This window comes from Staurois parvus, unplaced genomic scaffold, assembly GCF_062004578.1.
Source record: "Staurois parvus isolate SC_StPar_1 unplaced genomic scaffold, SC_StPar_1.0 ptg000175l, whole genome shotgun sequence".
Lineage (NCBI taxonomy): Eukaryota > Metazoa > Chordata > Amphibia > Anura > Ranidae > Staurois > Staurois parvus.
Genome location: NW_028317971.1, coordinates 1,817,085 through 1,844,200, shown reverse-complemented (window position 1 = coordinate 1,844,200; position 27,116 = coordinate 1,817,085). Strand labels below are relative to the sequence as shown.

The 27,116-nt window shown below is 32.4% G+C and overlaps 1 protein-coding gene across 1 annotated transcript in view; it reads left to right on the top strand.

The window, feature by feature from the left end:
- LOC149462377 (uncharacterized) overlaps positions 1-27,116 on the top strand; it is a 459,390-nt gene that overhangs the window by 260,100 nt on the left and 172,174 nt on the right. The window contains exons 70-75 of the mRNA XM_089676871.1: positions 3,817-3,894; positions 5,935-5,970; positions 6,546-6,599; positions 6,983-7,027; positions 9,409-9,453; positions 9,920-9,955. Of these exons, the coding sequence (XP_089532997.1) occupies positions 3,817-3,894; positions 5,935-5,970; positions 6,546-6,599; positions 6,983-7,027; positions 9,409-9,453; positions 9,920-9,955 (294 nt within the window). The remainder of the gene's footprint in view (positions 1-3,816; positions 3,895-5,934; positions 5,971-6,545; positions 6,600-6,982; positions 7,028-9,408; positions 9,454-9,919; positions 9,956-27,116) is intronic.

Sequence of the window (27,116 nt, the reverse complement as noted above, 5' to 3'; positions counted from 1 at the left end):
TGGATGGAGTAGTGGATGGTTGATGGATGTCCATCCTGTTCCAACAAGGCTGTGACGTCAGCAAAGCAGTGGTGGAGTCATGTTTTGGGCCGTAATCATGGAAACAAAGCTGGTCGGCCCCTTTAGGGTCCCCGAAGGTGTAAAGATGACCTCTGCAAAGTATGTGGAGTTTATGACTGACCACTTTCTTCCCTGGTACAGAAGGAAGAACTATGCTTTCCGTAATAAAATCATCTTCATGCATGACAATGCACCATCTCATGCTGCAAAGAATACCTCTGCATCAATGGTTGCTATGGGGATAAAAGGAAAGAAAGTCATGGTGTGGCCTCAATCCTCCCCTGACCTCAATCCTATTGAGAACCTTTGGAGCATCCTTAAGCAAAAGATCTATGAGGGTGGGAGGCCATTTACATCCAAACAGCAGCTCTGGGAGGCTATTCTGACATCTTGCAAACAAATTCAAGCAGAAACTGTCCAAAAACTCACAAATTCAATGGATGCAAGACTTGTGAAGCTGCTATCAAATAAGGGGTCCTATGTTAAAATGTAACGTGACCTTTTAAAATGTTTAAAAAGTTAAAATGTTGTTAAAAGTTTGATTGAAATAGCTTTTGATTTCAGTAAATATGCTGCAAACACAACAAATGACAATTTTCAGTTCTTTACAACCTATAAAGTGTTTTAAAACTTACTGTGCGTATTAATTTGGAACAGTGCTGTCAGGGCTCCAGGTATGACCAGAGGTGTGTGGACCGACACAGGGAAACACAGACTTCAGGTATAGCGTGTAACACAATATAATTTATTAAAGACAACACAAACATAAACGCAATGCAAACAATCAAACTCAACACTTACATAAATATGTACAACCAGGTGCAATAAACCTTAAACGAATAGGTACCAGTGCAGTCAGGGCTGGAGAGGTGGAGCGGTCAGGCAGGCCGAGGCCACAGCACGGATTTCCTCAGGGCGCGGGGTCTAAGTCCCAGCCTGCTATTCACCAGGGCCCCTGATGGTGGGGATGGACTTGGTGCAGACTGGAACCAGGTCGCGACCCCTGAGTGCGTCCGGCTGTGGTAGCGATTACTGGCAGGGGAGTGCAGGAACGGAGTCTGATGGGAAGAGGCAGGCAGACTTACTAGAGGTGATCCGTGCGGGATGGATCGTTGGGTGAAGTAAGCGTAGTCATACAGGCCGGGTTGGTATCGTGCGGGCAGCGTGGTACAGGAGGAGCAAGCAGAGAATGGTCGGGGTCACAAGCCAGGTTCAGCAGGTAGCGGGCAGCGCGGTACCGAGGATCAGGCAGAAGGATGGTCAGGCAAGCCAGGGGTTCAACAGGAGATGGTCAGCAGAGGTCAGGATCAAGCAGGGTCAGCAACAAGGCAGGAACACAGGATACCAGGTACAGGGGCTCATGGGAAACATACACGAAGGCCCAGATCACAGGCCTGGTCATTCCTTAAATACACCTCCTGCAATCAGCCCAGGTGTTGGCTGACTACAGGAGTGAGATTCTGGCTGCTGAGAGCACCTGCTGGTCAGCCCTGGTACTGCAGCCCACACGGCAGGTGAGTCCCACCACCAGTGCTGAGTCCATTCCTGACTGTATTGTAAGTTTTTATGTTTAAAAAAAATACTGTTATCATTAGGAGGTTTGTTCAATAAAATTTGAATTGTACACTTAATAGTTGATAACATGAAAATTATGCTGACTGTTATTTACATCAATTATTTAGGTAAATGAGAAAAATATAATTTGCATAATAATTTGGAACCTGTACCCAGATCATGCACAATAAAGTATTAACATATTCTGAACAAGCAGTAAAAACACTTTAAAATCATCTCTGTATCTATAAGCATTCCATCAGCAGTTTTGATTCAAGACATCCCACACAGGTAGAGATTAATGACCGGTAAGCTGACAGATGGATATATCTGGTATATATATATATTGGTATGTGTTACTTAGGGCTAGACTCAATCCACACCCCCTCTGAGGAAGTACCCACAGAGATAAAACGTGCTAGGTATGGTGGATCTGTTGTTCCTTGCTTCAGGCATGCCCTACTATATGTAATACAGCCAATGCTGGTGCTGCAACAGGAGCCAGAGGATGGATTGCTCTAGTTATGAAGGTATCAATTTGGATCTGCCTGTCTGTGGACTGCTGATGCCAACAGGGGATTTATTCAAATGGTGCAGTGAGTGGAGAAGATATTCCTAATTTTTACAATGCAGGTTTGGTAAGACTGGCTATGGCTTCACTATATTCTCTCCAGTGTCTTTTTTGTGCACATGTGGTCTGTTATTCTAGGTGTATTTAACAGCTGAACCTTCTCCCATTTCTGAATATGCCTGCAGCTTTTGATGCTATGCTATTTCTGCTCCAGAAGTTTGGTATTTTTAGGTGTGATCATATATATACTGTATATATATATATATATATATATATATATATATATATATATAAACTCCCCTGCATAGATACATGCTGGCTTATACATATATATGCACATTATACAGCCACACGCTGTGATCATGAACATTAACCTCCCTGCACCTTGTGGAATTAAAGTGGAACTGCTCTGCATCTGAGCACCACAAACCAAAAATGCTATTTAATTTCTTTTTAAAATTTAAGCAACCTCACTCATCCATTCATGTCTCCATGCTTTATTTGTTAAGAAATCACTTTGAAAAACATCCTTTAGCCTTTCTGGCCATGGCCATCTTGAGTAAGGGCAGATTATTTATGTAGCATTTACTTGGACTAGATCAGCTCAGGCATGCAGGCAGGATTGTGTGCTAAACTGAGACCCCCCTTTTCTTGAGACTCCTGGGATGTATGACATCATTTGCTTAGGCATGACAACCAGGAAATAACTGAAAAATTGTAAAAGCGTCCAAAAGAAGTAAATATGTTATTCTTTCTTATCATATTACCAGAGCTAGCTGCATAAGGACTACAAATAGTCAACGTTGATATTGAGAGTAAGGTTCCACTTTAATGAACATTTCATCTTTGCCTATATTCTTTTGGATATTTAGTTGCACTCTCACACTCAGTTATTGCACGGTTCCTTGTTAGTTGAGCATTAGATAGCAATTCTAAACCAAAAGATTTGAATTCGTTTGTATTTAATCTCCTATTACATTGAATATTTATGCAGAGGCATGCCTGGCAAGGTATATTTAGATTATAGATGGTTTTAAACATTAGTTTATACTTTGGTGTTTTTCATACAAATTAAATTGATACAAAAGTCTTTATTCGTCTATATAAAGTTTGAATTTTGTATACATATATTTGCTGTGATACTTTGATGAATATTGTTTTGTTCATTCCCATTGACAATTTAGGGCTTATATTTATTAGTATTAAAATGTAAGAGTTTGCTTTGGGTGAGTTGACACTTAAGATAATTTGATATATATAAAAAAATTCACAAATTTTATAGAATGCCATGCCCTGCTTTTAAATACTTTAAACATGTGTAGATGCTTAAAAAATGAGTGCAAAAAAAGTGATTTTAACCTTAAAGTGATCCTGTGCCCTTTTAATTCACACTTAAATAGTTATGTATTTTGAACAAGCAATAAAAACACTTTAGAACAAGCCTTTATTCATCCCTGTATTTAGAAGCATTCCGAATAAATTAATTTCAAAGTTCATTGATATCTTAACTCTTTTCCTACTACTTTCTGTTGCACCAGAATCTGCTTTTTACTTGCAGTTTAAATGTATCCCCAAATATGGTCTAGTTTGGATTCATTGATTTAACATTAGGTTTGATTCTTCTTTTTAAGCAGAGCCATGGTAATTCAACATATAATGTGAAAAATGTTCGCTTAAGAAGAATGGTGGATGAGGATTACGAGAGTGTGGTAAGCACCAGAAACATCTGAAATAAACTGCCATAGAGAATTACAATGTATTATTGTTGTGTTATTAGGAAACATAAAAAGTCTGATTTTCTTTGAGCATATTAGTATGCTTGAACTACTGGTCAAATTATGTAGCAAACAGAAGGTACATACATCAGGCTTACCTATGTAAAGTAAGTTTTATGAGCTATTTTTTTAAACATTTGAAATAGGAAACTTTGAGCTGTATTTATCGTTTTCATCTAGTTTTTAAATACCAACTCCAGGAAAGCTACAAAAGGCTTTGCCCACACTGCCAGGATTAACTGCTTGTTCTGTCTAGGGGGACAGTGAAAGCAGTTTTACTTACCCATTCCTTCACTCACCTGGCAGACTGAACTTTCCCATGCTCCAATGGTGCACTGTTCCTCTGCGTCCTCACATCCATTACATGACTATAAACCTTGCATCAGTCTTGATGATGTCAGAAGACTATAGACTGCTGGAGCATGGGAGAGAAGAGGCTGCAGAGACCAGTCTAGCAGGGCAAAGGAGTATGCAGGAGCAGAGGATTGGGTAAAGAAATCTTTTTCAGATCCCATGGACATAAAATGAGCATTTAACCTTTGCAGTACAGGCACAGCTCCACTGCATGGAAAGATTTTACAGGTTTTCTGGAGTTCAGCATTATTTCTGCCAATGTGCTTTAGAGCCAATACACATGGGTAGAAAGCTTCCCAAGTATCACCATAAAAGTGGAGCTTGTTATATCTGCAAAAGAAAGGGACAACTCTATATTAATGCCCATGGTTCTGGAATACTAAAGTATGTCCCACAAGCTCACATAGGTATAATTACAACATCTTCACAAACCACAAACATTTGACCATATAGTGTAGGTAGTCTCTTTTCCTGAATAATGGCTATCCATTCACTCTCATTGGTTAAAATAAAGCATCCATTTCAGTTGGAAACTGGAGAGACTGTAAGGGGGTGACTCAATGTTAGTGAGTCTTGCTCTGCCTTTTCATTGTGTCTCCTAAAGCTAATGTAGGCATTCTCATCAATGGTCTGTTTTTATATTTTTTTTTAACCCTCCTGGCGGTAATCCCGAGTGTAGCTCGGGGTTAATTTCAGTACCAGTAGCAGTAACCCTGAGCAACACTCGGGATTACACTGCAGTGATCCCTCAAGCCTTACCTTGTCCCACGATCCCACAAGGTCCTCCCGCTGTGTCCCTCGGCCATGTCCGATTGCCTATGCCAGCATCCGTTTTCCGAGTTCCGTTCCCTGCGAGCATCGGGACGTACGGAGGGTGGCACCAGCGGGAGATTAAAAAAAATAAAAATTTTACATACACACAAAACACTGTGATCTCTTAGTATTACATTACTGTATCAAACCATTTCACATACATTTTGTCCCTAGTGCTTTGTCCTGTGCTGCCTGCACTTTTACCGTTCTTTCTGCCTGGAAACTGAGAAATGTCCATGGCATCCAAAAAGCATCCCTTTAGGTCAAAAGCGGTTTTAGACCAGCTAGAGAAAAGTGATAGTAAATTAGAACCACTTGCAGAATTGAGTGATAATGATTTGTGTGGAAATTCGTTATCAGACACTGAAAACGATTCTGCAATTAAGCTCAGTGATGTGCAAACTTGGCGCTCTATCTCAGATTTCAGTGTTTTTGGTTTGATTACATTATTGAATTAAATTTATAATTAATATATTATTATTTTTTATGATTATTTATTATATTATAATTTATGATTTCGTATTTCAAACTTTATCATACCCGAAATGTTTCCTAGACTCTTGTTTGGACAGATTTAAGTGAGTTATTCTTAAGAATTACAGGCCTACAATATAAAACAATAAATTGCCATGAAAAAAAATGTACCGCTTTGACATTCAAAAATATTGATTAGTTAGACTGCCAGGGAGGTTAAGGGGTGTGCAGGGGCTAATGGAAGTTTCATAAAATAGAAGCCCTTCTTCAGTTATTAATGCTTCTGAACTGATGGTAACATCTTCATTTATGTTTCATTTATGTTTCCAAAAGCCTTACCCAGGGACACAGGGAGGAAAGAGAAAAAAGGTATGTAACAGAGCAGAATTATGCTAATTCAAGAAAAAAGGCCAAATGAGAACTAATGTGAGTCACACAGGTCACATTTTTATTTGAAAAACACAGGAAAAAAGCCAGCCCAACAGATCAATGTGCTCTATACATGTGCACAGAGCTGTCAAAATTCACTTACAATCAACAACTCTTCGTGGCCTGCAGCAGAGCTGGATGAACCAGGACAGATGGCTTCTAAACTGGCTGGGGAGAAGGCCAAGGCACTAAGATGAATACCTCTGGCCACTCAGAGCTCACACCATACATGCTGTGCTCAGGTGCTAGTGAGTGAGATTCGTTTGGGTGATGGGGTGGTGTCCATAGTTACCAGGCAATGGGTTTTAAAGTGTGCCTTTTTTTTCAAGCCTGATCTGCTGTTCTGGGTTTTCTCCTGTGCTTTGAATGGCTGTGTCTTAGATGAACCTAACCCTGTCCATTATTTAACCCATGGCTGCAGAATTGATACTTTTTAAACTCCTCACACTACTATTTGTCCTGTTAGCTCCAGTACAAACTGTTTTCTCTGGATAATAGTTTTATTTCCATTTTAGAAACTATATTCAGTGGAAGAAGATCAAACCTTGGAATCCTCCAAAAGAGATAAGGTCAGCTAATATTCTAGAGTTAAAATAATATCATGAGCTTAAATTAAAATTGATTTTTTAAAATCTGAAAATGGTTATCATACTTCAATAAATTAGGAAAGCATTTAAATGGCCAGTCCACCCAAATATGATATTTTAGTTAAATGTGTTACATAGTTGGCTGAATCAGCCTCTTGCTTCACGTCTTGAGTTGATAACACAAATCCTCTCACTTGTCCTGTCGGAGAGGAGTTCCCTGAATAATGGTCAATGACCACCTTTTTTAATGACTGAAGCAGGTGGATGAGCCTTGTATCTCCAGAGAATAGATCATTTTTAATTAGGACTGTATTCTTCATATAGTGTTCCTTTTTAGTAATTTTTGGTTGCTCTTACAAAATCAGGAAGGAAAGAGGCGCTCAGGACCCCAGAGAGACAAAGCACAAAAGGTACCTACATACTTTTTTGACAGTGGAATATTATATGTTGCATTGTCTTTACATAGCTGTCTTTGTCCCAACTGAACATATTTGCACTAATTTCCTGTGAGGTCACAGGAATCTCTCAAGTGAGTTAGAAAGGGCTAAACTTTTTGCAAGTTTTCATAACCTTTTCAGTTATGCAGGTTCTCTTAACCTTCTGTGTGGTCAAAGGATAGAACATAAAAGATAAAGTATAACTGGGACACAAGAGAAAAAAAAAGATGTTCTAACTCCTCCCGCTCTAACCAAATCTGAAAATAAATGTATTCGTGTTTAACTTAAAGCGATTTTAACCCCCTACCTATTTGTTTATCTGAAGCCATTTCTTCTGTAAAACTTTCTAAATCAGCACAAATCAAAGGATGTTTCTCAGCAGTAGAAAGCACGGGGCAGGGATCTGATGTTGCACACACTGCAGAGCTAGTGCATAGAGCTGTAGTGTAATCTGAAAACTGAGTGGAGGGAAGGGACACATCCTCCATACAGAGGCTAATAGAAAAAACACAGAGATGAAGCTATGAATCACCTATTGAGTGCTGGATGGGGTGGCCATCTCCCTGCAGGTTGTTTTTTGGCTTAAAGTTCTATCAGTGACTCACGTAGATAGCAGAAATATCCTAGAGGAACCAGACTCTGTTTTGGATTCAGGCTAGTACACTCTACAGTGGGATGTGCTTTGTTCATTTTTCATTTCTGAGGTTTAAAACTACCTTAAGTTTCAGAATAACATGTATAAGAAAAAAAGGTTTAGTTATCTGATTACACCAAATTCACAACTGTTCATAATGAAAAGTACTAAACAAGTTGTCCTTCATTGCCACGTGTATGTATGAAAATCTGTCGTATACATTTCCACATGAAGCCATTCAGAGGTTTTCTACATCAATATAATGTCATACATTTTTTTAAAGCTATTTGAGTGATAATCATACACACTAAGTCTTTCTCGCCAACAATTCTGTGGGCTAAAAAATATTAAGTATGACCATAGTTGGGTAGAAGTTACAGACATCTGTCCACTTCAAAATAATAATCAAACTATAGATGCTTCTGATTGCTGGGAGCTTACATTCAACATGTACACAGTATAAGCAAAAAATGGCAATCCAAGATCTATACAGACCCACTATATCTGGTACTGGTTAGGATATAATCATACACTTCCCAGAAATTTAAAGGAATGCTTGAAAGAGTTAGAAAAGGAAACCATGTAATATTTTGCCAGTCTTACATAGTCAGTAAGGGAAAAAAAAAGTTTCCTAGATGTGTAGCGCCACCCTCATGAGAGCCGCTTGCATTTTTGCCCAGGTTTCCCCTGTCTTCACCCCACAGCCAGGCACAAGGTATTCTCCACAGCCAGCAACACTCTCACTTGTTGTCTTCAATGACCAGTCTAGGGGATGCTGTTTTTGTAGTTTTATTGTAGAACTGGGGATAGGGAAAGGGAATTCGGCAGGATACTCCAAAATTAGAACTATTCACACTGAGGACATCTAGCTGATCTCTTAGTTGAGCACTTTTGAAGTCCTGGCTAAAAGTAGATAGCAGACTTCTCTTTAAATTGTAGCAGCAAGTAGTTTAGGAGTGAGCAAAGTCCCTTTTTGTAGTAGTAGTAGTAGTAGTAGTTACAGTAGTTACTGGCTGAAAGTAGATAGCAGACTTCTCTTTAAATTGTAGCAGAAAGTAGTTTAGGAGTGAGCAAAGTCCCTTTTTGTAATAGTAGTAGTTACAGAGCTGAACTCCTCAGGTACAAGCCAGTTACAACAGACTGCGGCAGCCCAAAGGTAACATAGCTGAGCCAAGTCCTTTGCAGTAGCAACAATTGGACAAGCTCTTCAGAACACTAGTCAGTGTTCCCTTTCCTTTTCAGACCCAGGCTAAGTATCAAGCACCAGGAGGTAGCAAGCACACAGAGTTCCCAAATTCCTCAATGTCTGTAGGTCCATGGACAGAATGGTAGCCTCCTTCCAATATTCCAAGCGAAAACCCTTCAGCATGCAACGGAACTGCCCTCCCCTGCAATTGGCCAGGGCTGTATCCATATTCATGCTGTTCATTTGCATACCCATGTTCTGGAAGGCTCTCATAGCTTCCTGAAAGCAGGCAGAACTCAGACAGCACCAAAGCATCACTAGCAAACCTAATTAATCCATCACAGCACTCTTTTAAGCATAGAGCCCAACCAGATTTTCCTAACAGCCTCTCTGTTAAGCAGAAAAACACCTACCTAGGAGAGTGCTACAGATGTAAAGCAGAAACCTCAAGCAAGGCTCTGAGTATGCTTGCACTTGGTAAAATAAAAAAAAAACTGTTATGTATATCATAGTCTTCTTTTTTTTCTCTGGCAGGGTGAACCAGGGGAACCTGGTGATCCTGGAATTCCTGGACTGAAGGTAAGCTTATCAAATCCAAATTCTCACCTTTTACTTCTAAAGAGATCCAGGTTTTTTCCTAATTAGTTCTGGGTAGTTCTGGGTATATTTCATTAAACTTTTACAATTTCAGAATGAAAAAAATAGGAATGCTACTCATGTGTAATAACAACAGTTGTAATAACACCAGAAGACCATGGATTTAAAAAAAGAAATGTAAAAAAAATGCTCATATCCTTGAAATATAACATTAATTTCTTGCTTTAAAAATCCTTTATGTCCTAGTTAAATATCTTAACAATCCAGAAAATTTATGAGCATTTTGTCTTAATAAAAAGTGATAAAGTCTATATTACAAAATAAATCGTCCTTGCTGTGAAATAAACAACCAGTATTTTTCATGTCACACATTAGTACAATTTAAACCACATTTTGATTTTGTAATAATGATGTCTTAAATATTGCAATTCAATATTTTTTTCTTCAGGGAGAAAAAGGAGAAACTAGCGAAAAGGGGCAAAAGGTGACCAATCTATTTTAAATTTGTGTATGCTTAAAATATCTGTGCTCGGCTATATTTTTTACATAATACAATAATAATAAAAACTAGACAATCTACAATTTCTGGGGAAATTGTGTAAAGTGTTCTTGCCGCAACCTTTACCAAATGATTGATGAAATGTAAGCAGTGCACATTGCAAGCCTGATAGTGAGAAATGCATTTCAGCTTGTATTTTGAAGCTCACAGTCCAGCCTCGTGAGTCATCTGCCTCTTGAGTGACCTTTGGTTGCTGCACCTGGAGAGGGCGGAGTAGGCTCACTGTGCTGAGACAGCTGGGTTGCTATGACAACTCACTCTGAGAGGAATGTCAGCATGCCTGTTCTAAACAGGCTTTTTAAACTTGCCAAGTTCAATTGCGTGCTAAAATTAGTATTAATTAAATATTAAAGAAAAGAAACATAGTGTCTTATCCGGGATATCAATTATTTATTTTTATTTTTATTTTAATTTTTTTTTTATTTTAATTTTAATTTTAATTTTTATTTTATTTTTATTTTTAATTTTATTTTAATTTAATTTTATTTTTATTTTATTTTAATTTTATTTTATTTTTAATTTTATTTTTATTTTTATTTTAATTTTATTTTATTTTAATTTTATTTTATTTTAATTTTATTTTATTTTAAATTTTATTTTTATTTTTATTTTATGTTTTTTAATTTTATTTTTATTTTAATTTTATGTTAATTTTATTTTTATTTAATTTTTTTTTTTAATTTTAATTTTATTTTTAATTTTATTTTAATTTTAATTTTATTTTATTTTTATTTTAATTTTTATTTTATTTTTATCCAGACTGAATAATATTACCATCTCATTTATACAGAAGGAACTGTCATTCCCACTGCAAATATTTTTTATTTTTTATTTATATTTTTCATTCATAGTTTTTGTTTTTTTACATTGATAAATTAATTTATTTTATATATTTACACAAATCAAATATTTAAGTATAATTAATTGATGTAATTATTTGATTATCGGTGGTACACTTATGAATTCATTATATCACATAAGGTAGAATATATTGGAGCGCGGTACACTACTGGCATTCGTGAACATTTTTAGTGACAGCAGGGTTAGCTGAACGTTTTGATATAAGATATGTGTAGGTGGGCTTGAAAATGACATAGTTATGGCAGTTTACAAATCATGTTCTGATTTTTCCTTTCACACTGCAGCTTTCTCACTTCTCACTCTAATGTGACTCAGCTGCCCCCTGAGTGACCTCTGCTTGCACCTGTGACTCAGTCAGTCACAGGTGTGTGAGAAGCTCTGCTCTAAACAGGCTGTTTAAACTTGCCAAGTTCACTGGCGATTGCCATTTTCAAACGCTTGTAGTTTTAAAAGTATAAATGCTACCGTGAAAAGGTTTATATTGTGACAATCACAAGAAAAAGACCTAAATTTTGATATATAGTATATCTCTGCAATATTAAAAATGAAGGCACAGTCGCAGTTTAAAAACGTCCCTTAAAATGTCAGGTATCTAGAGTGGAGTTTCAATGAAAGTCAATGGAAGGGGTGAGGTGAAAACACATGGTCATATTCTGAAAACTATCAGTAGTATGTCTTAGCCGTGAACATTTTTAGTGACAGCAGGGTTAGCTGAACGTTTTGATATAAGATATGTGTAGGTGGGCTTGATAATGACATAGTTATGGCAGTTTACAAATCATGTTCTGATTTTTCCTTTCACACTGCAGCTTTCTCACTCTAATGTGACTCAGCTGCCCCCTGAGTGACCTTTGCTTGCACCTGTTACCTCAGTCAGTCACAGGTGTGTGAGAAGGTCTGCTCTAAACAGGCTGTTTAAACTTGCCAAGTTCACTGGCGATTGCCATTTTCAAACGCTTGTAGTTTTAAAAGTATAAATGCTACCATGAAAAGGCTTATATTGTGACAATCACAAGAAACAGACCTAAATTTTGATGTATAGTATGTCTCTGAAAGATAAAAAATGAAGGCACAGTCGCAGTTTAAAAACGTCCCTTAAAATTTCTTGTGTCTAAAGTGGAGTTTCAATGAAAGTCAATGGGAGGTGTGAGGTCCAAACAAATGGTCATATTCTGAAAACTATCAGGAGTATGTCCTAGCCGTGAACATTTTTAGTGACAGCAGGGTTAGCTGAACGTTTTGATATAAGATATGTGTAGGTGGGCTTGAAAATGGCAGAGTGATGGCAGTTTACAAATCATGTTCTGATTTTTCCTTTGCACACTCTAGCTGTGCTCTGCTGCCACTCTAGATGCACCATTCATTCCTATGGGAAAATTTCGCCACAAAAACCGCGATATTTCTTGAACGATTCGGCGAAACGTTCCACAAAGTAATAGCAATCCGATCGGGAACAATCCGCACGTTTTGATATATTACTTGTCTTTGTAGTGTAAAAACTGTGGGAGGAGTTAGCGTGGCAAATTTGGCTATAATAATAAGAACTAGACAATCTACAATTTCTGGGGAAATTGTGTAAAGTGTTCTTGCCGCAACCTTTACCAAATGATTGATGAAATGTAAGCAGTGCACATTGCAAGCCTGATAGTGAGAAATGCATTTCAGCTTGTATTTTGAAGCTCACAGTCCAGCCTCGTGAGTCATCTGCCTCTTGAGTGACCTTTGGTTGCTGCACCTGGAGAGGGCGGAGTAGGCTCACTGTGCTGAGACAGCTGGGTTGCTATGACAACTCACTCTGAGAGGAATGTCAGCATGCCTGTTCTAAACAGGCTTTTTAAACTTGCCAAGTTCAATTGCGTGCTAAAATTAGTATTAATTAAATATTAAAGAAAAGAAACATAGTGTCTTATCCGGGATATCAATTATTTATTTTTATTTTAATTTTTTTTTTATTTTAATTTTAATTTTATTTTATTTTTAATTTTATTTTTATTTTAATTTAATTTTAATTTTATGTTAATTTTAATTTTATTTTTATTTTTATTTTATTTTAATTTTAATTTTATGTTAATTTTAATTTTATTTTTATTTTATTTTAATTTTATTTTATTTTTAATTTTATTTTTATTTTAATTTTATTTTTATTTTATGTTATTTTAATTTTATTTTTATTTTAATTTTTTTTAATTTTAATTTTAATTTTTATTTTATTTTATTTTTAATTTTATTTTTATTTTAATTTTATTTTTATTTTTATTTTATGTTATTTTAATTTTATTTTTATTTTAATTTTTTTTTATTTTAATTTTAATTTTTATTTTATTTTATTTTTATTTTATTTTTACTTTTATTTTAATTTAATTTTAATTTTATGTTAATATAATTTTTTTTTTTTTTTTAATTTTATTTTTATTTTAATTTTATGTTAATTTTAATTTTATGTTAATTTTGATTTTATTTTTATTTTATTTTAATTTAATTTTATTTTTAATTTTATTTTTATTTAATTTTTTATTTTAATTTTAATTTTTTTATTTTAATTTTTATTTTTATTTTTAATTTTATTTTAATTTTAGTTTTATTTTTTTTTTATTTTAATTTAATTTTTATTTTATTTTTATTTTTATCCAGACTGAATAATAATACCATCTCATTTATACAGAAGGAACTGTCATTCCCACTGCAAATATTTTTTATTTATTTTAATTTTAATTTAATTTTTATTTTATTTTTCATTTTATTTTTATTTTAATTTTAATTTTTAATTTTATTTTTATTTTAATTTAATTTTATTTTTTTATTTTAATTTTATTTTATTTTTATCCAGACTGAATAATAACACCATCTCATTTATACAGAAGGAACTGTCATTCCCACTGCAAATATTTTTTATTTTTTATTTATATTTTGCATTCATAGTTTTTGTTTTTTCACATTGATAAATTAATTTATTTTATATATTTACACAAATCATATATTTAAGTATAATTAATTGATGTAATTATTTGATTATCGGTGGTACACTTATGAATTCATTATATCACATAAGGTAGAATATATTGGAGCGCGGTACACTACTGGCATCCGTGAACATTTTTAGTGACAGCAGGGTTAGCTGAACGTTTTGATATAAGATATGTGTAGGTGGGCTTGAAAATGACATAGTTATGGCAGTTTACAAATCATGTTCTGATTTTTCCTTTCACACTGCAGCATTCTCACTCTAATGTGACTCAGCTGCCCCCTGAGTGACCTTTGCTTGCACCTGTTACCTCAGTCAGTCACAGGTGTGTGAGAAGGTCTGCTCTAAACAGGCTGTTTAAACTTGCCAAGTTCACTGGTGATTGCCATTTTCAAACGCTTGTAGTTTTAAAAGTATAAATGCTACCGTGAAAAGGTTTATATTGCGACAATCACAAGAAAAAGGCCTAAATTTTGATGTATAGTATGTCTCTGCAATATTAAAAATGAAGGCACAGTCGCAGTTTAAAAACGTCCCTTAAAATGTCTGGTGTCTAGAGTGGAGTTTCAATGAAAGTCAATGGGAGGGGTGATGTGCAAACAAATGGTCATATTCTGAAAACTATCAGGAGTATGGCTTAGCCGTGAACATTTTTAGTGACAGCAGGGTTAGCTGAACGTTTTGATATAAGATATGTGTAGGTGGGCTTGAAAATGAAAGAGTGATGGCAGTTTACAAATCATGTTCTGATTTTTCTGATTTTTCCTTTGCACACTCTAGCTGTGCTGTGCTGCTCAATGCATTCCTATGGGAAAATTTCGCCGCAAAAACCGCGATATTTCTTGAACGATTCGGCGAAACGTTCTACAAAGTAATAGCAATCCGATCGGGATCAATGCGCACGTTTTGATATATTACTTGTCTTTGTAGTGTAAAAACTGTGGGAGGAGTTAGCGTGGCAAATATGGCTATAATAAGAATAAGAACTAGACAATCTACAATTTCTGGGGAAATTGTGTAAAGTGTTCTTGCCGCAACCTTTACCAAATGATTGATGAAATGTAAGCAGTGCACATTGCAAGCCTGATAGTGAGAAATGCATTTCAGCTTGTATTTTGAAGCTCACAGTCCAGCCTGGTGAGTCATCTGCCTCTTGAGTGACCTTTGGTTGCTGCACCTGGAGAGGGCGGAGTAGGCTCACTGTGCTGAGACAGCTGGGTTGCTATGACAACTCACTCTGAGAGGAATGTCAGCATGTGTGTTCTAAACAGGCTTTTTAAACTTGCCAAGTTCAATTGTGTGCTAAAATTAGTATTAATTAAATATTAAAGAAAAGAAACATAGTGTCTTATCCGGGATATCAATTATTTATTTTTATTTTTATTTTAATTTTTTTTTTATTTTAATTTTATTTTAATTTTAATTTTTATTATTTTATTTTATTTTATTTTATTTTTAATTTTATTTTTATTTTTATTTTATTTTAATTTTAATTTTAATTTTATGTTTATTTTAATTTTAATTTTATTTTAATTTTAATTTTATTTTAATTTTAATTTTATTTTAATTTTAATTTTATTTTAATTTTATTTTAATTTTATTTTTATTTTAATTTTATGTTAATTTTAATTTTATTTTTATTTTAATTTTAATTTTATTTTATTTTTAATTTTATTTTAATTTTTATTTTTAATTTTATTTTTATTTTAATTTTAATTTTATTTTTATTTTAATTTTATGTTAATTTTAATTTTATGTTAATTTTTATTTTAATTTTATTTTTATTTTAATTTTTATTTTTATTTTATTTTTAATTTTATTTTAATTTTAATTTTATTTTTTTTTATTTTAATTAAATTTTTATTTTATTTTTATTTTTATCCAGACTGAATAATAATACCATCTCATTTATACAGAAGGAACTGTCATTCCCACTGCAAATATTTTTTATTTATTTTAATTTTTTTTTAATTTTAATTTTATTTTTATTTTAATTTTTATTTTTATTTTAATTTTAATTTTATTTTAATTTAAATTTTATTTTTTTTTTATTTTAATTAAATTTTTATTTTATTTTTATTTTTATCCAGACTGAATAATAATACCATCTCATTTATACAGAAGGAACTGTCATTCCCACTGCAAATATTTTTTATTTATTTTAATTTTTATTTAATATTTATTTTATTTTTAATTTTTATTTTGTTTTAATTTTAATTTTTAATTTTATTTTTATTTTAATTTTATTTTATTTTTATTTTTATCCAGACTGAATAATAACACCATCTCATTTATACAGAAGGAACTGTCATTCCCACTGCAAATATTTTTTATTTTTTATTTATATTTTTCATTCATAGTTTTTGTTTTTTCACATTGATAAATTAATTTATTTTATATATTTACACAAATCATATATTTAAGTATAATTAATTGATGTAATTATTTGATTATCGGTGGTACACTTATGAATTCATTATATCACATAAGGTAGAATATATTGGAGCGCGGTACACTACTGGTATTCGTGAACATTTTTAGTGACAGCAGGGTTAGCTGAACGTTTTGATATAAGATATGTGTAGGTGGGCTTGAAAATGGCAGAGTGATGGCAGTTTACAAATCATGTTCTGATTTTTCTGATTTTTCCTTTGCACACTCTAGCTGTGCTGTGCTGCTCAATGCATTCCTATGGGAAAATTTCGCCGCAAAAACCGCGATATTTCTTGAACGATTCGGCGAAACGTTCTACAAAGTAATAGCAATCCGATCGGGATCAATGCGCACGTTTTGATATATTACTTGTCTTTGTAGTGTAAAAACTGTGGGAGGAGTTAGCGTGGCAAATATGGCTATAATAAGAATAAGAATTAGATTTCAAATATGGCAGAGAAGAGCGGTTAAAAACAAACTGCTTCAAATTGCTTACTTCACTGGCGTCTTCACAATTTCTGTGGAAATTGTGTGGTGTTCTGGCCTCCACACAACTGGAGTGGGCAGGTTAGCTTTTGTCTCTCTGCTTCCTGCTCACACAGCTGGGTTCCTATGGCAACTCCCTCCACACCAAGGGCAGAGTCATGGTTATAAACAAACTGCTCCAAGTTGCTGACATCACTGGCGATTGCCATCTTCAAACGCTTGTAGATTTAAAAGTATAAATGCTACCGTGAAAAGGCTTATATTGTGACAATCACAAGAAACAGACCTAAATTTTGATGTATAGTATGTCTCTGCAATATTAAAAATGAAGGCACAGTCGCAGTTTAAAAACGTCCCTTAAAATTTCTTGTGTCTAAAGTGGAGTTTCAATGAAAGTCAATGGGAGGAGTGAGGTGCAAACAAATGGTCATATTCTGAAAACTATCAGGAGTATGTCCTAGCCGTGAACATTTTTAGTGACAGCAGGGTTAGCTGAACGTTTTGATATAAGATATGTGTAGGTGGGCTTGAAAATGACATAGTTATGGCAGTTTACAAATCATGTTCTGATTTTTCCTTTCACACTGTAGATTTCTCACTCTAATGTGACTCAGCTGCCCCCTGAGTGACCTTTGCTTGCACCTGTTACCTCAGTCAGTCACAGGTGTGTGAGAAGCTCTGCTGAAAACAGGCTGTTTAAACTTGCCAAGTTCACTGGCGATTGCCATTTTCAAACACTTGTAGTTTTAAAAGTATACATGCTACCGTGAAAAGGTTTATATTGTGACAATCACAAGAAAAAGACTTATATTTTGATATATAGTATGTCTCTGCAATATTAAAAATGAAGGCACAGTCGCAGTTTAAAAACGTCCCTTAAAATTTCTTGTGTCTAAAGTGGAGTTTCAATGAAAGTCAATGGGAGGGGTGAGGTCCAAACAAATGGTCATATTGTGAAAACTATCAGGAGTATGTCCTAGCCGTGAACATTTTTAGTGACAGCAGGGTTAGCTGAACGTTTTGATATAAGATATGTGTAGGTGGGCTTGAAAATGACATAGTGATGGCAGTTTACAAATCATGTTCTGATTTTTCCTTTGCACACTCTAGCTGTGCTCTGCTGCCACTCTAGATGCACCATTCATTCCTATGGGAAAATTTTGCCGCAAAAACCGCGATATTTCTTGAACGATTCGGCGAAACGTTCCACAAAGTAATAGCAATCCGATCGGGAACAATCCGCACGTTTTGATATATTACTTGTCTTTGTAGTGTAAAAACTGTGGGAGGAGTTAGCGTGGCAAATTTGGCTATAATAATAAGAATAAGAATAAAAACTAGACAATCTACAATTTCTGGGGAAATTGTGTAAAGTGTTCTTGCCGCAACCTTTACCAAATGATTGATGAAATGTAAGCAGTGCACATTGCAAGCCTGATAGTGAGAAATGCATTTCAGCTTGTATTTTGAAGCTCACAGTCCAGCCTGGTGAGTCATCTGCCTCTTGAGTGACCTTTGGTTGCTGCACCTGGAGAGGGCGGAGTAGGCTCACTGTGCTGAGACAGCTGGGTTGCTATGACAACTCACTCTGAGAGGAATGTCAGCATGTGTGTTCTAAACAGGCTTTTTAAACTTGCCAAGTTCAATTGCGTGCTAAAATTAGTATTAATTAAATATTAAAGAAAAGAAACATAGTGTCTTATCCGGGATATCAATTATTTATTTTTATTTTTATTTTAATTTTTTTTTTATTTTAATATTAATTTTAATTTTTATTTTATTTTATTTTTAATTTTATTTTAATTTTAATTTAATTTTAATTTTATGTTAGTTTTATTTTTATTTTAATTTTATTTTAATTTTATGTTAATTTTAATTTTATGTTAATTTTAATTTTATTTTTATTTTATTTTATTTTTAATTTTATTTTTATTTTAATTTTAATTTTATTTTTATTTTTATTTTATGTTATTTTAATTTTATTTTTATTTTAATTTTATGTTAATTTTATTTTTATTTAATTTTTTTTTTTTTATTTTAATTTTATTTTTATTTTAATTTTTATTTTATTTTATTTTTAATTTTATTTTTATTTTAATTTAATTTTAATTTTATGTTAATTTTAATTTTATTTTTATTTTTATTTTAATTTTATTTTTATTTTAATTTCATGTTAATTTTAATTTTATGTTAATTTTAATTTTATTTTAATTTTATTTTATTTTTTATTTTATTTTTATTTTAATTTTATTTTTATTTTTATTTTATGTTATTTTAATTTTATTTTTATTTTAATTTTATGTTAATTTTATTTTTATTTAATTTTTTTTTTAATTTTAATTTTATTTTTATTTTAATTTTAATTTTTATTTTTAATTTTATTTTAATTTTATTTTTTTTTAATTTTTTTTTTATTTTAATTTAATTTTTATTTTATTTTTATTTTTATCCAGACTGAATAATAATACCATCTCATTTATACAGAAGGAACTGTCATTCCCACTGCAAATATTTTTTATTTATTTTAATTTTAATTTAATTTTTATTTTATTTTTCATTTTATTTTTATTTTAATTTTAATTTTTAATTTTATTTTTATTTTAATTTTATTTTATTTTTTTATTTTAATTTTAATTTAATTTTATTTTTATCCAGACTGAATAATAACACCATCTCATTTATACAGAAGGAACTGTCATTCCCACTGCAAATATTTTTTATTTTTTATTTATATTTTTCATTCATAGTTTTTGTTTTTTCACATTGATAAATTAATTTATTTTATATATTTACACAAATCATATATTTAAGTATAATTAATTGATGTAATTATTTGATTATCGGTGGTACACTTATGAATTCATTATATCACATAAGGTAGAATATATTGGAGCGCGGTACACTACTGGCATTCGTGAACATTTTTAGTGACAGCAGGGTTAGCTGAACGTTTTGATATAAGATATGTGTAGGTGGGCTTGATAATGACATAGTGATGGCAGTTTACAAATCATGTTCTGATTTTTCCTTTCACACTGCAGCTTTCTCACTCTAATGTGACTCAGCTGCCCCCTTTGCTTGCACCTGTTACCTCAGTCAGTCACAGGTGTGTGATGAGCTCTGCTCTAAACAGGCTGTTTAAACTTGCCAAGTTCACTGGCGATTGCCATTTTCAAACGCTTGTAGTTTTAAAAGTATAAATGCTACCGTGAAAAGGTTTATACTGTGACAATCACAAGAAAAAGACCTAAATTTTGATATATAGTATGTCTCTGAAAGATAAAAAATGAAGGCACAGTCGCAGTTTAAAAACGTCCCTTAAAATTTCTTGTGTCTAAAGTGGAGTTTCAATGAAAGTCAATGGGAGGGATGAGGTCCAAACAAATGGTCATATTCTGAAAACTATCAGGAGTATGTCCTAGCCGTGAACATTTTTAGTGACAGCAGGGTTAGCTGAACGTTTTGATATAAGATATGTGTAGGTGGGCTTGATAATGACATAGTGATGGCAGTTTACAAATCATGTTCTGATTTTTCCTTTCATACTGCAGCTTTCTCACTCTAATGTGACTCAGCTGCCCCCTGAGTGACCTTTGCTTGCACCTGTGACCTCAGTCAGTCACAGGTGTGTGAGGAGCTGTGCTCTAAACAGGCTATTTAAACTTGCCAAGTTCACTGGCGATTGCCATTTTCAAACGCTTGTAGTTTTAAAAGTATAAATGCTACAGTGAAAAGGTTTATACTGTGACAATCACAAGAAACAGACCTAAATTTTGATGTATAGTATGTCTCTGAAAGATAAAAAATGAAGGCACAGTCGCAGTTTAAAAACGTCCCTTAAAATTTCTTGTGTCTAAAGTGGAGTTTCAATGAAAGTCAATGGGAGGGGTGAGGTCCAAACAAATGGTCATATTGTGAAAACTATCAGGAGTATGTCCTAGCCGTGAACATTTTTAGTGACAGCAGGGTTAGCTGAACGTTTTGATATAAGATATGTGTAGGTGGGCTTGAAAATGGCAGAGTGATGGCAGTTTACAAATCATGTTCTGATTTTTCCTTTGCACACTCTAGCTGTGCTCTGCTGCCACTCTAGATGCACCATTCATTCCTATGGGAAAATTTCGCCGCAAAAACCGCGATATTTCTTGAACGATTCGGCGAAACGTTCCACAAAGTAATAGCAATCCGATCGGGAACAATCCGCACGTTTTGATATATTACTTGTCTTTGTAGTGTAAAAACTGTGGGAGGAGTTAGCGTGGCAAATTTGGCTATAATAATAAGAATAAGAACTAGACAATCTACAATTTCTGGGGAAATTGTGTAAAGTGTTCTTGCCGCAACCTTTACCAAATGATTGATGAAATGTAAGCAGTGCACATTGCAAGCCTGATAGTGAGAAATGCATTTCAGCTTGTATTTTGAAGCTCACAGTCCAGCCTGGTGAGTCATCTGCCTCTTGAGTGACCTTTGGTTGCTGCACCTGGAGAGGGCGGAGTAGGCTAACTGTGCTGAGACAGCTGGGTTGCTATGACAACTCACTCTGAGAGGAATGTCAGCATGTGTGTTCTAAACAGGCTTTTTAAACTTGCCAAGTTCAATTGCGTGCTAAAATTAGTATTAATTAAATATTAAAGAAAAGAAACATAGTGTCTTATCCGGGATATCAATTATTTATTTTTATTTTTATTTTAATTTTTTTTTTATTTTAATTTTATTTTAATTTTAATTTTTATTATTTTATTTTATTTTTAATTTTATTTTTATTTTAATTTTATTTTAATTTTATGTTTATTTTTATTTTAATTTTAATTTTATTTTAATTTTATTTTTATTTTAATTTTATGTTAATTTTAATTTTATTTTTATTTTAATTTTATTTTATTTTTAATTTTATTTTTATTTTTAATTTTATTTTTATTTTAATTTTAATTTTATTTTTATTTTAATTTTATGTTAATTTTAATTTTATTTTTATTTTAATTTTAATTTTATTTTATTTTTAATTTTATTTTTATTTTTATTTTTAATTTTATTTTTATTTTAATTTTATGTTAATTTAATTTTATTTTAATTTTTATTTTAATTTTATTTTTATTTTAATTTTATGTTAATTTTATTTTGATTTTAATTTTTTTTTAAATTTAATTTTATTTTAATTTTAATTTTTATTTAATTTTTTTTTTTTTTATTTTAATTAAATTTTTATTTTATTTTTATTTTTATCCAGACTGAATAAGAATACCATCTCATTTATACAGAAGGAACTGTCATTCCCACTGCAAATATTTTTTATTTATTTTAATTTTTATTTAATTTTTATTTTATTTTTAATTTTTATTTTGTTTTAATTTTAATTTTTAATTTTATTTTTATTTTAATTTTATTTTATTTTTATTTTTATCCAGACTGAATAATAACACCATCTCATTTATACAGAAGGAACTGTCATTCCCACTGCAAATATTTTTTATTTTTTATTTATATTTTTCATTCATAGTTTTTGTTTTTTCACATTGATAAATTAATTTATTTTATATATTTACACAAATCATATATTTAAGTATAATTAATTGATGTAATTATTTGATTATCGGTGGTACACTTATGAATTCATTATATCACATAAGGTAGAATATATTGGAGCGCGGTACACTACTGGTATTCGTGAACATTTTTAGTGACAGCAGGGTTAGCTGAACGTTTTGATATAAGATATGTGTAGGTGGGCTTGAAAATGAAAGAGTGATGGCAGTTTACAAATCATGTTCTGATTTTTCTGATTTTTCCTTTGCACACTCTAGCTGTGCTGTGCTGCTCAATGCATTCCTATGGGAAAATTTCGCCGCAAAAACCGCGATATTTCTTGAACGATTCGGCGAAACGTTCTACAAAGTAATAGCAATCCGATCGGGATCAATGCGCACGTTTTGATATATTACTTGTCTTTGTAGTGTAAAAACTGTGGGAGGAGTTAGCGTGGCAAATATGGCTATAATAAGAAAAAGAATTAGATTTCAAATATGGCAGAGAAGAGCGGTTAACAACAAACTGCTTCAAATTGCTTACTTCACTGGCGTCTTCACAATTTCTGTGGAAATTGTGTGGTGTTCTGGCCTCCACACAACTGGAGTGGGCAGGTTAGCTTTTGTCTCTCTGCTTCCTGCTCACACAGCTGGGTTCCTATGGCAACTCCCTCCACACCAAGGGCAGAGTCATGGTTATAAACAAACTGCTCCAAGTTGCTGACATCAGTGGCGATTGCCATCTTCAAACGGTTGTAGTTTTAAAAGTATAAATGCTACCGTGAAAAGGCTTATATTGTGACAATCACAAGAAACAGACCTAAATTTTGATATATAGTATGTCTCTGCAATATTAAAAATGAAGGCACAGTCGCAGTTTAAAAACGTCCCTTAAAATTTCTTGTGTCTAAAGTGGAGTTTCAATGAAAGTCAATGGGAGGAGTGAGGTGCAAACAAATGGTCATATTCTGAAAACTATCAGGAGTATGTCCTAGCCGTGAACATTTTTAGTGACAGCAGGGTTAGCTGAACGTTTTGATATAAGATATGTGTAGGTGGGCTTGAAAATGACATAGTGATGGCAGTTTACAAATCATGTTCTGATTTTTCCTTCCACATTGCAGCTTTCTCACTCTAATGTGACTCAGCTGCCCCCTGAGTGACCTTTGGTTGCACCTGTTACCTCAGTCAGTCACAGGTGTGTGAGGAGCTGTGCTCTAAACAGGCTATTTAAACTTGCCAAATTCACTGGCGATTGCCATCTTCAAACGCTTGTAGTTTTAAAAGTATAAATGCTACCGTGAAAAGGTTTATATTGTGACAATCACAAGAAAAAGACCTACAGTTTGATGTATAGTATGTCTCTGAAAGATAACAAATGAAGGCACAGTCGCAGTTTAAAAACGTCCCTTAAAATGTCTGGTGTCTAGAGTGGAGTTTCAATGAAAGTCAATGGGAGGGGTGATGTGCAAACAAATGGTCATATTCTGAAAACTATCAGGAGTATGTCCTAGCCGTGAACATTTTTAGTGACAGCAGGGTTAGCTGAACGTTTTGATATAAGATATGTGTAGGTGGGCTTGAAAATGGCAGAGTGATGGCAGTTTACAAATCATGTTCTGATTTTTCCTTTGCACACTCTAGCTGTGCTCTGCTGCCACTCTAGATGCACCATTCATTCCTATGGGAAAATTTCGCCGCAAAAACCGCGATATTTCTTGAACGATTCGGCGAAACGTTCCACAAAGTAATAGCAATCCGATCGGGAACAATCCGCACGTTTTGATATATTACTTGTCTTTGTAGTGTAAAAACTGTGGGAGGAGTTAGCGTGGCAAATTTGGCTATAATAATAAGAATAAGAATAAAAATAAGAATAAGAATATATTTGTGAGATAACAATAAGTGTTCCTTGCTATGCAAGAACACTTAATAAAAATAAGAATAAGAATATATTTGTGAGATAACAATAAGTGTTCCTTGCTATGCAAGAACACTTAATAAGAATATATATGTGAGATAACAATAAGTGTTCCTTGCTATGCAAGAACACTTAATAAGAACTAGACAATCTACAATTTCTGGGGAAATTGTGTAAAGTGTTCTTGCCGCAACCTTTACCAAATGATTGATGAAATGTAAGCAGTGCACATTGCAAGCCTGATAGTGAGAAATGCATTTCAGCTTGTATTTTGAACCTCACAGTCCAGCCTCATGAGTCATCTGCCTCTTGAGTGACCTTTGGTTGCTGCACCTGGAGAGGGCGGAGTAGGCTCACTGTGCTGAGACAGCTGGGTTGCTATGACAACTCACTCTGAGAGGAATGTCAGCATGCCTGTTCTAAACAGGCTTTTTAAACTTGCCAAGTTCAATTGCGTGCTAAAATTAGTATTAATTAAATATTAAAGAAAAGAAACATAGTGTCTTATCCGGGATATCAATTATTTATTTTTATTTTAATTTTTTTTTTATTTTAATTTTAATTTTTATTTTATTTTATTTTTAATTTTATTTTTATTTTAATTTAATTTTATTTTTATTTTAATTTTAATTTTTATTTTATTTTATTTTTAATTTTATTTTTATTTTAATTTTATTTTTATTTTTATTTTATGTTATTTTAATTTTATTTTTATTTTAATTTTTTTTTATTTTAATTTTAATTTTTATTTTATTTTATTTTTATTTTATTTTTACTTTTATTTTAATTTAATTTTAATTTTATATGTTAATATAATTTTTTTTTTTATTTTAATTTTATTTTTATTTTAATTTTATGTTAATTTTAATTTTATGTTAATTTTAATTTTATTTTTATTTTATTTTAATTTAATTTTATTTTTAATTTTATTTTTATTTAATTTTTTATTTTAATTTTAATTTTTTTATTTTAATTTTTATTTTTATTTTTAATTTTATTTTAATTTTATTTTTATTTTTTTTTTATTTTAATTTAATTTTTATTTTATTTTTATTTTTATCCAGACTGAATAATAATACCATCTCATTTATACAGAAGGAACTGTCATTCCCACTGCAAATATTTTTTATTTATTTTAATTTTAATTTAATTTTTATTTTATTTTTCATTTTATTTTTATTTTAATTTTAATTTTTAATTTTATTTTTATTTTAATTTTATTTTATTTTATTTTTTTATTTTAATTTTATTTTATTTTTATCCAGACTGAATAATAACACCATCTCATTTATACAGAAGGAACTGTCATTCCCACTGCAAATATTTTTTATTTTTTATTTATATTTTGCATTCATAGTTTTTGTTTTTTCACATTGATAAATTAATTTATTTTATATATTTACACAAATCATATATTTAAGTATAATTAATTGATGTAATTATTTGATTATCGGTGGTACACTTATGAATTCATTATATCACATAAGGTAGAATATATTGGAGCGCGGTACACTACTGGCATTCGTGAACATTTTTAGTGACAGCAGGGTTAGCTGAACGTTTTGATATAAGATATGTGTAGGTGGGCTTGAAAATGACATAGTTATGGCAGTTTACAAATCATGTTCTGATTTTTCCTTTCACACTGCAGCTTTCTCACTCTAATGTGACTCAGCTGCCCCCTGAGTGACCTTTGCTTGCACCTGTAACCTCAGTCAGTCACAGGTGTGTGAGAAGGTCTGCTCTAAACAGGCTGTTTAAACTTGCCAAGTTCACTGGCGATTGCCATTTTCAAACGCTTGTAGTTTTAAAAGTATAAATGCTACCGTGAAAAGGTTTATATTGCGACAATCACAAGAAAAAGGCCTAAATTTTGATGTATAGTATGTCTCTGCAATATTAAAAATGAAGGCACAGTCGCAGTTTAAAAACGTCCCTTAAAATGTCTGGTGTCTAGAGTGGAGTTTCAATGAAAGTCAATGGGAGGGGTGATGTGCAAACAAATGGTCATATTCTGAAAACTATCAGGAGTATGGCTTAGCCGTGAACATTTTTAGTGACAGCAGGGTTAGCTGAACGTTTTGATATAAGATATGTGTAGGTGAGCTTGAAAATGAAAGAGTGATGGCAGTTTACAAATCATGTTCTGATTTTTCTGATTTTTCCTTTGCACACTCTAGCTGTGCTGTGCTGCTCAATGCATTCCTATGGGAAAATTTCGCCGCAAAAACCGCGATATTTCTTGAACGATTCGGCGAAACGTTCTACAAAGTAATAGCAATCCGATCGGGATCAATGCGCACGTTTTGATATATTACTTGTCTTTGTAGTGTAAAAACTGTGGGAGGAGTTAGCGTGGCAAATATGGCTATAATAAGAATAAGAATAAGAATAAGAATATATATGTGAGATAACAATAAGTGTTCCTTGCTATGCAAGAACACTTAATAAGAACTAGACAATCTACAATTTCTGGGGAAATTGTGTAAAGTGTTCTTGCCGCAACCTTTACCAAATGATTGATGAAATGTAAGCAGTGCACATTGCAAGCCTGATAGTGAGAAATGCATTTCAGCTTGTATTTTGAAGCTCACAGTCCAGCCTGGTGAGTCATCTGCCTCTTGAGTAACCTTTGGTTGCTGCACCTGGAGAGGGCGGAGTAGGCTCACTGTGCTGAGACAGCTGGGTTGCTATGACAACTCACTCTGAGAGGAATGTCAGCATGTGTGTTCTAAACAGGCTTTTTAAACTTGCCAAGTTCAATTGCGTGCTAAAATTAGTATTAATTAAATATTAAAGAAAAGAAACATAGTGTCTTATCCGGGATATCAATTATTTATTTTTTTTTTTATTTTAATTTTTTTTTATTTTAATTTTATTTTAATTTTAATTTTTATT